General features: G+C 45.3%; 1 protein-coding gene across 1 annotated transcript in view; it reads right to left on the bottom strand.

Moving 5' to 3' along the window:
* The window catches only part of MELTF (melanotransferrin), a 297224-nt gene that overhangs the window by 152629 nt on the left and 132379 nt on the right, over positions 1-12216 (bottom strand). Inside the window, exon 6 of the mRNA XM_085635302.1 lies at positions 5911-5978. Coding sequence (XP_085491428.1) covers positions 5911-5978 — 68 coding nt within the window. The remainder of the gene's footprint in view (positions 1-5910; positions 5979-12216) is intronic.

Raw genomic sequence — 12216 nt, 5'->3', positions numbered from 1 at the left:
GTAGATGTTTTGGGGAATTGCCCATCTCCAGATTTGTTGTGCAAGTTGGGACAGTTGTAGAGAATGTGTCCCCCCCGGCTTCTGTATGCAATACATTGTGGTCATGTTGTCCGTGCGGATGAGGACAGTTTTGTTTTTTAGGTGCACTTGGAAGGACTTCAGTGCTAGGAATACCGCTAGAAGTTCTAGGTGATTGATGTGGAGCTGTTGCTGTTGAGTAGTCCACCTGCCCTGAGTGGTGTGTTGAAGGAGGTGGGCTCCCCATCCTGTAAGAGATGCGTCGGTCGTCAGCACAATCTGTGGAAGAGGCTCTAAGAACGGCCGCCCTTTGGACAGGTTGATGGTGTTCCACCACTTCAGTGAACGAAGTGAGCGGCTGTCCACCAACACCAGATCGGTAAGTTGTCCGTGGGCCTGGTTCCACTGTTGTGCTAGACATTCCTGTAGGGGACGCATTTGAAGGCGTGCATGGGGTACTATAGAGATGCATGATGCCATCATGCCTAAGAGTTGCATAAACACTCTTGCTGGAAGAGAGTGTTGTGTTTGAAATCTTTTGATGAGATTTTGTATGTTGGCTATCCTGGCTGTGCTGGGGTAAGCTATGGCCTTGGATGCATCTATGGTGGCTCCCAGGTATTGGTGTACGTGGGAGGGTTGTAGTTGCGATTTGGGGTAGTTGATTGTAAATCCGAGCTTGTGTAGGGTTTGAATAGTGCGGTGAGTGTGGAGAACGCATTTGTCGAGAGTATTGGCTTTTATGAGCCAATCGTCCAGATAGGGGAAGACATGGATTTGTTGTCTCCTGAGATGCGCCGCCACTACTGCTAAGCATTTGGTGAATACCCTGGGTGCGGTTGTTACTCCGAATGGGAGAACTGTAAACTGATAGTGTTGACCGTCTACCATGAATCGTAGATACTTCCTGTGTGCAGGATGCATGGGGATGTGAAAATATGCGTCCTTGAGGTCCAAAGTGGCAAGGAAGTCGCCCTGTTGAAGTAATGGAAGGACCTGTTGGAGAGTGATCATGTGGAAGTAGTCTGATTGTATATACTGGTTTAGTAGTCTGAGGTCCAGTATGGGTCTTAAGGTTTTGTCCTTTTGGGGAATGAGGAAGTATAGAGAATTGACTCCTGTGTCCTGATGTTGGAGTGGAACTGGTTCTATTGCGTGTTTCTGAAGCAAAGACAGAATTTCCTGTTTGAGGAGCGTTAGGTGATGAGACGACATGGGTCGGTGTTTGGGTGGTATGTTTGGGGGGGTGTATGAGTTCGAGGCAGTAGCCAGACTGGATAATTTGTCTTACCCACCTGTCTGTTATGATGGAATTCCAGACAGGTAGGAACTGTTGAAGTCTTCCCCCGACCGGAGTGGAATGGTCCGGGGGGAGTGGTGGTAAGTCACTGTTTAGTGGCTGTAGAGGTGCGGGTGTTCTTGTTGCCCCGCCCTCGGCCTTTGGTATTATTTCCCCTGTAACCTCCTCTAAAGTATCCTCTGTTAGGGGATGTTTGACCTGATGTTTTGAAGGTGGAAGAGGTGTCTGTTCCCACATTTTCGGAGGCCCCTCTATAAAAGGAGCGACGAAAGGAGCCTCTGGCTTGAGGAGACTGTAATGCTCCCATTGATTTGGCAGTCTCATTATCTTTCTTCATTTTCTCTAATGCAGTGTCTACTGCGGGTCCAAATAGTTGCTCCTGATTAAAGGGTTGAGCAAGAATGGTGGTTTGTACTTCCGGCTTAAAGCCGGAAATGCGGAGCCATGCGTGTCGTCTAAGTAGCACGCTTGTGGTGACTGTCCTAGAGGCGGTGTCCGCTGCGTCTAATGCGCATTTGATGGAGGCATTTGATATTAGTTTGCCCTCTTGGATAAGGTCATTGGCCTGTGATTTGTATTGATCAGGCAGGTGTTGCAAGAGGTCTTCCAGTTGATCGTAATGAGCCCTATCATAGCGAGCCAATAGGGCTTGTGTATTGGCAATACGCCAGTGGTTAGCAGCTTGTGCGGCAACTCTTGTCGGAAGCCTCTAAGAGTTTAGACTCTTTGTCTGGGGGCGGTGTTTCTCCGGTTGTTTGGGAGTTTGCCCGCTTTCTGGCATTTGACACGACTAAAGAGTCTAAGGGGAGTTGCGCTTTGATGTACGCAGGATCCTGTGGTGCCGGTCTGTATTTTTTTTTCTATCCGGGGGTTAAGAACCCTGGCCCTAACAGGGTCTTTAAAAACCTCAGTGGCGTGCTTTATCACTCCCTTAATCATGGGTAGAATGTGAACGCTTTTTTGCAACTGCTCAAAAGTGTCGAGGAGAAAATCTTCCTCAGGTGTGTCTGTGTGCATGGTGACGCCATGGAACAGTGCCGCCCTGTTTATAAGCTGACCAAACCCTAAATGGTCATCAGGCGGGGAGGGTTTTGAGGGGTATGGAGTGGGATCAGGTATGTCAGGCATAGGGTAAGACCAGTCATCTATGGGTGCCGTGTCTGGGAGTGTAAAGGGATCATCAAGGAAATCCGGGTTTCCCCCTCCCCCTAAATCATCATCATCCTGTGGAGATGGTGTGTGAGAAGGAGATGGTAAAGGAGAAGGCGGTGGGGGGGATGGGATAGAAGGTAAGACAGGAGAGGAAGGACATATGGGTGAGGTGGCACAGTCCTTCTTCTTTGGAGGAGCTGGGGGAGGTGGTGTGTCCAGCTTCCTTTTCTTATATGGCACTGCTGTTACATGTCCTGTTTTAGGATTGATGTAAATCCGTTTTTGCGTTGGGTCTGGCCAAAAAAGTTCCTCAGTGTCCGAAGGTGGCCTTGGCGCCGTCTTTTTGGGTTCCGATCTGGGCTTTGTGAGATCTGCAGGTTCTTTGTGGACTTTCCTTGGCACCGATGGAGTTTTCGGTGCTAAGAACCTTTCGGTGCCGAAGCACCTTTCGGCGCCGACGAACCTTCCGGTGCCGGTGGGGACCTCGGTGCCGAAGAACGTTTCGGTGCCGGTGGAGACGTCGGTGCCGAGTGATGTTTTGGTGCCGATGGAGATTTCGGCCTCGGAGCCTGCTTCGGTGCCGAAGGTATTGTAGGCACAATAATATGAGGTTTGCTCGAGCCCGAGCCACCTGCAGGCTTAGATGTCTTCGGAGCCGGGCCCGGGGGCGGGGCTTCTGAAGACGATTTTGGATCGCGACTGGGCCCAGCTGGCAGAGACTTGACCAATGTCTTTTTTGGTGGGGTTGGGGTAGGGGAGCTGGTACTCACGGACTGCCCCGGATCAGAATCGTCGGCCTTGGATACGATCTGTAGGTCTTCGGAATCGTCGTCAGGGACATCCTGTGCAAAGATGTTTTCTGGTTCCGGTACCGGTTTTGCCATGATATGGCGTCGAGCTCTTCGGTCCCGTATCGTTTTCTTCTAACGGAATGCGGCGCAGGCTGGACAGCTCGATTCGTTGTGGTCTGGTGAGAGGCACAAATTACAGACCTCGTGGTGATCACTGTGGGGGAACTTTGCTCCGCATTGGGGGCATTTTTTAAAGGGTGTCCTTTCCATCAGCCGCGTCCGGAGCCGGTCCGATGGTATTTCGATGTCGAATTTTAAATTTTGAGAGTTGTTGTGATTGCTATGAAGTTTTCTGCTGGAGCGGCAAAAAGGGCATCCGAACCCAATGGCGGGAAAAAACAATCTGAGGATGGAGTGGATGCCCATGCGCACTGTTGTCCAGAGGAGAAGTCACCTATCTCGTGACCAAAGACTTCTTCCGAAGACAACAACAACCTGCAATCATCCAAGCCCAACACCAGATGGCGATCTTATCCTTAGTGTGTGATCTGCAGCTCATATGCCTCGAACCTTAAGCTTCCTTCTCAAGTTCTATTACTTCTACCACACTTCGTGCACATTTTCTTATCTTCTTTTACTCTCTGAACAAGCTTGATTTCCCCACTAACACCAGGTAACAACAAACCACATGGGTGAAACTAGTGTGCTGCAGGCTTTATTGCACAATTTCAGTAAACCTATTCAAGAAACCTATTTGTATAGTCGCCATTGAACTTTAATTGTAAGCTGATTATTGTTCCTGAATTTAATAACTGGTAAAGACATACATGGGTGAATAGACCAAATGCCCAACCTGATTGAAGATACGGCGTAGTGTATGTGTAGGGGGAGAACAGAATTGTACATGAGAGAATGAACTAGATGGCCAAACAGATTGTGAAGAAGTGGTAGCGATAAAAAGGGGATTGAGCATGAGAAGCAGGGGTGGAGTAGAGGAGGTGGAAACCACGGAGATGCTAGAGAAGAATGGAATGTTCTACCACCTTGCAACTCTACACTGTCACCTCCAGTGCCACACTACCATACCAAAAACTGAACAACTATTTCCTAGCACTAGAACACCACATTCCAACATAATATAATTGCCAAAAACTACATTAACACTCCCACACTTCTCTACCACCCCATCAAGGAAACCCCAGCACTGCACTACTATCCTGCAGCCACATACTACTGTCCCAAGCACCACATTAGCTTTCCACGACCTCACTAATACACGACAATCCAGAGAACTGTGCTACCATCTTACGTCAGGGCATTACCAGCTGCCACCACCTTACACAAAACACAATATATTGACACCACACACTTTGCCACCTAACAACATGGAATTATCACCCAAAAGCATCATCAGACACCTCAGATTGCCCCACCACATCACTGCAATACTGCTCCAGCACTAGCAGGGTTTTCATATAATAATACATGTTACATACAAGAGAGGCTTGATTGTTTGCATTTTGTGACTGAATCTAATATCAGAGAATGGGTGTATGGCCTAGAAAAGCAGGACAACTGTTTGAATGGCAATGCTAAAAATTGTGTTCTTGATCACCATATTTTTTGTTTAGAAACACAGAGCCCGATTCGCAAAAAGCCGCAGCAGGCGTGGTGGGATCTCTGCACTAAGAAACTGTAGTGTGGTGGTGATCCCACCTCGAGTTGGGAGATCCCACCACTAGTACTGAGCCTCTGCTACCACAACGGAGGCTGTTTGTCAATCAGGCCGTCAATGTTTTCAGATCCCATTCAAACTAACAGGACAGAGAGACTGCATAATACTTTATCCCATAACTTTAAAATACCATCATCGTATGTGCGTACTGATTTGTGGGCGCACTAGCAGGGCTCCATTTTATCACTACCTGCAGATAAGAGATTCTGGGACAGGTTTGTCAGCCTCCTAACAATCCCTGTCTAACAGAGCCTGACTTGCTAGAAGAGCAGTGAGAGAAACCAGCCAGTCCACCTTTTCTTCAGTAATGGTACAGTCCACCGTTCCCTTGAATCCAGCGCACTCAAGCTGGAGGACGCACCTTCTCCCACTTCACTGCCAAAGTCTGGAGCGACCTTCACATCCACCTTCGAATCTCCTCCTCCCTTGCCGAATTCAGGAGCGGCCTCAAGACTGGATGTTTGAGTAGCTCACCCCACACGCAGCTTCTGGATACCCCCGTGGTGATTAGCGTGCTTTACAAGTACTGATGGATTGAGCGATCCTGTATCCGACTGAGGGGTATTTCCTGGGCGTGACCACAGTAATACTGGGGTAAACACAACAATTTCTATGGATTTGTACGCAAAATTATGATTATTAATTGTGAAATTGACTTCTGCAATATCAATGTTCGATTAAGATTCAATTGTAAATGTATGATAAATAATTATCAACTATCAGAAAGGAAACAGTATTTAGTATCTCCCTAGTACTGTGACCGGTCCTTCTGAAATTCTGAAGTCAGATTGTGTTTAGAATTTAGTTTGTTCTTTTTATCATTCATTTCAAGGCAGTACCAGTAATTTCATGTGGTTTAGTGAGTGACGGCTCCCCGTTTAATTCCGCTATCACCGACAATTGCCCTTACTCACCATCCGTGTTTTCTGCCACTGTGCTGTGTTTCACAAACGCAACGTCTCCGGCTCCCTCAGCCAGACACCTAGAGAATGAAAACAACTGATAATAATTTATCACAGTCTTGTTGAACGAAAATGTACTAATGTATCCCAATGCCCCAGAAAAACCCGCTCCCGCCAAATCAACCTTATCTTAAGCTTCGTTGTGCTAGACCCCTTTTATTGGTCATTGCACATTGTGCAGCCAAATAGTGGAATCAGCTGCCCATCTCCATGGAGGAGGCACTAAAATCATGGCTGTTCCCATCTTCAAAAAATTAGCCATAACCACTGTTCCCAATAACCTGCGCGCATGCGCGCCCGCGCACCGAAGTCACCCCAAGCGCGCAGTGAGCATTATTTAGCGCGCACATACTGAGACTGTTCGCGCCGCCGCATTTAAAACGCATGCACCGTGAAAAACAGTAATTTCCTGGTCGCGGGAGACGACAAGAACGCGAGGGAGCGGCAGATAAGTTTCTCCCATATGGCTCTGGGTTTTGGGAGGGCTTGAGCTCACGAGCAAGGAGCCTTTTCACTTGCTGCATTCCTTTCCTTACAGTCCACCGCTGTGGGGCTAATTGTGGGCCATTGAGTTAGTATTCATGTTAATTGCAGCCCTTGTGCGCTGCAATTAGCATGAATATTAACTCAAAGGCCCACAATCAGCCCCGCAGCTGTGCACTGTTCAGTAAAGAAAAACAGAGTCTCAAACACAACATGTGCTTTAGTACACGCCATGTTGGACACTCTACTTTTCTTTTCTTAATTGTGCACAGCTGCGGGGCTGATTGTGACCCTTTGACAGTGAACTGCAGCATTTTCAAGTACCGTTTTGTTATAATTTTTTCAATTCTTTGTTTACAGTTTCTCCCCGGTGAAATCACGAAAATAGCAGGCCAAGTCTTCACAACTTGACACTGACACAGCTGATAATCTCGGGAAAGGTGGCTCGTAGTTTTTGATAGTCCAATGTTTGAGGCTTTTGGTGCAATATCACAGTGGAAAAGGAAGAGTGAACAAACATCGGCACAATCGTTTGTTTGCCCTTGTTCTGTGTGATGCTACAGGATGACCTTGAGAAGCACAGATGGAAACAATGCCCTTCTCATACGCAACTGCAGCACTTCGCTTTTGGCCAGAGACCAGGCCTTGAAGGTGTACAAACTGTCCTCCATGAAATGCTACCCTTGATTGCTTTAATATTGAGGCGTAACAGTGAAGAACTGTCATGGACAGTCTCTGGAGAATAAGTTATGAAACACAAAGCATGATTCTGGCTAGGGTGACCACCTCCCCCCATGTCATGGTTATTCGCAAACTTTTTCCAACACGCCAAAAAGTATGGTCTATAATGTGCCTGAGAGCCACACTGATGCCAGCAGGGAGGTAGTGGGGCTTTGGAGGGAGTGTAAGGTGGGCATAAAGGAAGCGAGGAATGTACATGATGTGGACAGTGAGCCAGTTAGTTATTTTGAGGGTTTTATTCCATGCTGCCCTTGAAGTGAAGCCCCAAGTAAATGGAAGAGTGATCAATGTGACAGTAGTGTGTTATATGCCATATCTGAATACCATCCCTCTACTGCGCCTCGGGGGAAGCCTTCTCCGCTTGCTATTGCTACCTTGGGAGAGTCACATGTAAAAATGAAGTAACTTGAAAACTGAATTGGAATGAAATAGAATTGCACAATGCGAAAACAGAAAACCTGGGAGTAGTCCCGGCTTCCCCACTTGACCAAATTGTGGGATCGTAAGCAATTGTTTTGTTTCACTTTGGCTCTTCTTTCTTCAGTATCACATATAAGACCCCCTTGAAATACATTAGTTCACGATAACAAAACCTACTCTTGTGTTTGATTTAATAAACTATAATGTTGTCAGTGTATAATAAATAACCCAGGTGGCCCAAACGGGTCCCCATGACAACTGACTTGCCTCTTAGTTTACTATTGGTATTGAGAGGGCGGGCGGAGGCATGAACATTTCTGCGTTCATTTTTAAAAACTACTTCTAAATGCACTGATAGAACCTAATGTACTAAGGTGAAAAGCTCTACATATTAATGAAATACACTTTTTGGGTATTTTTTTTAGAGACTTTTACATTTTTACACATTTGTTACAAGATGTCTTTACAAACAAATGTGCGCTTGAAAGTGGTGCAGGACACCTTATGCTTGCCAGTCTATATAACATCTTTCTGAATGTCAATGCTCTCTCAAGTAACCAGCATCCCACTGCTGCTGTTCACCAGGTGGTCGCATGTAAAGGTCAGGAGGACGACCTGCACATCGAGTGTCACTTGCTCCAGGTCATTAAACACCGATTCCAGTCATACACTTTTATGCGATAGCCCAAGACAGTATGGGTGCCGTAGTTTTTTGCTTCAATTGTACTAAACTACCTGAAATTAATGATTTGCAGCTGAAGAGTTCAGGACTGTAACTGAAGCGGTCGAGGGAGCAAACTACACAGAAACAGCCCATTATTGCAAGATCATACATCAGGTGCCCAAGGAGTCTCCAGGACAAAGGATTAAGAACATGGTCTTAGAGTTGGAGGAATGCTTTAAGAGGGGGGCAAGCAAACAAACAAACACGCACATGCACACACGCACGCACACACACACGCAGGCACAAGCACACATGCACACACACACGCGCACACACGCACATGCACACACACACACACACGCACGTACACGCACACATGCACACGCACACATGCACACACACACACGCGCACACACGCACGCGCACGCACACACACACACACACACACACACACTTTTAAGTGTGTCCCTGGTTTATAAGTCGCAATGGCTACTGATTCAGAGGCAGGGTCCCAGTGATACATAATGGCACACTAGAGTCCATATAATACTTACTAATCTGTGCAATCAGGTCTGGTTAGCCATTCAAACATTAGGTCCTGGTTAATTTTCCTGGGAAGGAGGTATTATTTTCAAAGACAGATCGCTGTTTACAGGTCCGGGTTAGCAGCACGTGACCATCTCTTGGCTCAGAAATCTTACAGTGACTCGTTTGTTTGCAACACAGTGTCACAGAAAAAAATAAACTGTGCATGGATTTGAGCATGAGGAGCATCTTTTACAAAATTCTTAATCTGATAAAAGGATCCCTCGTCTTCCATTTTTATAGCTTTAATAAATCGGTGATGAAATCTCAACCGTTTTTAAACCTGAAATTCGAAACCGATTATTGTGTAAAGGTTATTCCTTTTCATTCTGTTAAAAATCAGAGCAACTACCACCCGTTCTTTTTCCGAAGTCGAAGTGGGGGTAACTCTTATGGTAATGTTTTTGCAACTCTTTATGATGGGGTTCTGCCATAGGGCACAGTCGCTAAGGCAGCAGATTTTGGAATGTGCCATTTTCATGTTTGTGGATTTGCAGGCGTAAAGTTCTTTGCTTTTCCATTATTTCTGTTTGCCCTATAATTTCTCTGTGTTTCGGGTTTTTCATTATTCCAAAATTCCCTTCATCCAGTTCTCTGCCAATTCATACATTTTCTCCACCCTACTAAATGTTCTTATTCTCCATTTTAACGTCTCAATTTTCTTGTCTCAATTACCATGTCCTCATGTATTCATTCTTTATTGGTTCCATTCTATCCACATTATCCTTTATCCCTTTCTATGTTGCCTCCCTCTCTCTCTTCTGTTATTCCTCTCCTTCTCCTTTTCCCGTATTCTCCTCTCGCTCTCCATCCTTCATGAACAGTTCCCATTGTTTATTATTCCTCTAGTACTCTTCCTTCTTTCAATATATCATCTAGCCCAACTTCTGACTCATCTCAAACTTCTTTCTACTACTCTTTCCAATGCACTACCCTATTTTCACCATATAAATCTATCAATATATCCTCTACATCCACTCTCTCATTTATCTGAAACCCATTTGTTGCTTCTAGAATTACTGTAGTATAGTAATTCGCTTTTGCCTTGCGTACATCTTTTTTGTATTTATTTATGGTGTTCTTTAATAATTGTTTATCCTCTTCTAGGTAGAATTTGCACCATTTCCTTTCTAACATGTGCATGTTTTTAAAAAACTTTTAACAGTTCAAAGGTGCTGGAGGCCTTTGATGGGTTTTGCTATTTGTGATGGGTATTTCCTTATCTAGTGTCTCTAAGATCTTACTGTATATGGAGTCATAGTTCTCATCTACTGTCTTCAAGATATCAAAACATATTACCAGGTTGAAAACATTCCCTTGTTTTGGTATAGTTTCTGCCACGCTCTGCGTCTCCTCGCCTTGGCAAAGTCCCCATTCTGGGTTTGGAGTTCTCTTCCCTTTATATGAAAAGCCACCAATGCATGGTCAGTTACTGCACCCTGGGACCATTACTTATTTTTCCTCGACAAACTCTCATTGTGGGCCACAGGCAGAAAACAACGCACATCTTCTGAGCTAAGCTTTGAGCCCCGGCACTTATTGTTTTACAAATTAAGCACTGTTTCCTGCAGTATTTGGCAATAGTTGAAGTTGCCAAATGAAGATGAACGCTGCAGAATATAGCAAGAAGATTCCATTCTACAACTTATTGTGTTTATGTAGTCTTGTATAGTTTCTCAACATTTCCCCACCCATTAAATAGTGCTCCAGTTAAGAATCTTTAGTAAAATCCTATTATGGTACCACTGATGGAGTCTTGTGCTTTTGTAAACCTGAAGTGTACTTGCCTGCGTAACCAATTCATGTATGGCGTGTGTATCCAAATTGCAAATTTGCCTTAAGACCCTTAACGTGGCGCTGTATGTGTGGAAACGCACCGTCTATTCAGTTTTTTAAACAAAAGTTTGTAGGGATATTTGGTGCTGCACACACTCGTGGTCTGTTTCCTGGCACACATAGCCATGGCTGCAGCGCACAGAGACCCTACACTGCCGCACACAGAGGAAAAGAATTAGAGGGAACATTGGCCATAACACCATGATACCTCCCATCCTCACCTCCTAGCGCAAAGACGCCTCGGCCTTCGAGCGCTCTACAAAACTATATCCTATCCATAATGAAAAACATCTATAATATTTTTCAACACTTTTCTTTCCATTTTTTCAATTTATTGGGTACTGTTGCTGTCTTGATCTATATTCCCCAGTACAGAAGAGGGTTCAATCAGTTGAGTCATTTCTGCTAACATCTAGCGTGATCTATGAATGAAAGGTTGGATTGACTTAAGGCAAAGTGAAGTGTTTCATCCTTCTAAGGTGGGTAAATTGAGTACCATTAGGGCCCACCTTTTGTGTTCCACTGCATAGACGGGGTGCCAAACCGGCACTTGAAAATACCAGTACAAACACAGTAACATCCACTTGGTTGTACCCCATGGAATTGTGACTCACTGTTTTGTCAACACCTGAATATAAAAAAAAATCATAAGCAGGATTCTTGTTTGAGATGGACGTTTATTCAGCTGAGTGCCATGGGAACTCCTGGAGCTCCAGCCACAGGTTCAACAAATAACTCTAGGAACAGCAATGGAAATTTACTAAACAGGCATGGCAAAGAGATGGGCATTAATTATTCGTGAAACATCTTCTTCCTGGTTTACTCAATGTGGTGTGCAACCTGATGCCCACCCAACATAAAAAGGATATTAGGCTTGGCCACATACCTTACCTGTTCTTAGAATCCAGGGGACATTGGTAGCCCCCCAGGGGACACCCCTGATCCTGGCAGTGATGCCCAGAAAAGGAGTGTTGTGTGGCCAAAGCAAAGTAAGCAGCTGCAGGGCACAGCTTTCCATCCTTAATGTCAGTACATTTAGGACCATGAAAGCGCTTTAAATGAACCTCTCTTACTTACAGCACTTAGAAACAGCAGATAATTGCTGTGAATCACTTTATAAAACAAACAAAACCAATAACAATAACTTGTGTTATATAGTGCTTCATAGCAGTCTTCTGACATCCCAAGTATTGTAAATAAAAAGTGTCAATATGGGGGGGGGGGGGATGTTTCACAAATCTATTGCTCCATAGTTGCCAACACACCAGACCCACTAGACACACTAAACCACAGATGGAAGAAAGACCTCGGGCCGTAAGCAGCCGATGAGTGTAGGGAAGCCAAGCTAGCCTGCGGACCCTGGTGGTATTGGGGGGACCCCATCATTTTGACACCCCAAAATTTACCTCAACAGAACTCCCAAAATTGGATGAATCAGAGATGGTGTTAAACCTCAATTTCATCAGGCAATGAATCTCCAAGGTAAGGCAGCTCTGAGCCCATCGAAAATGTCAGAAAACAGTCGATTG

This window comes from Triturus cristatus, chromosome 11 (genome assembly GCF_964204655.1).
Source record: "Triturus cristatus chromosome 11, aTriCri1.1, whole genome shotgun sequence".
Taxonomy (NCBI): Eukaryota; Metazoa; Chordata; class Amphibia; order Caudata; family Salamandridae; genus Triturus; species Triturus cristatus.
This window is presented reverse-complemented; position numbering and strand designations above follow the sequence as displayed.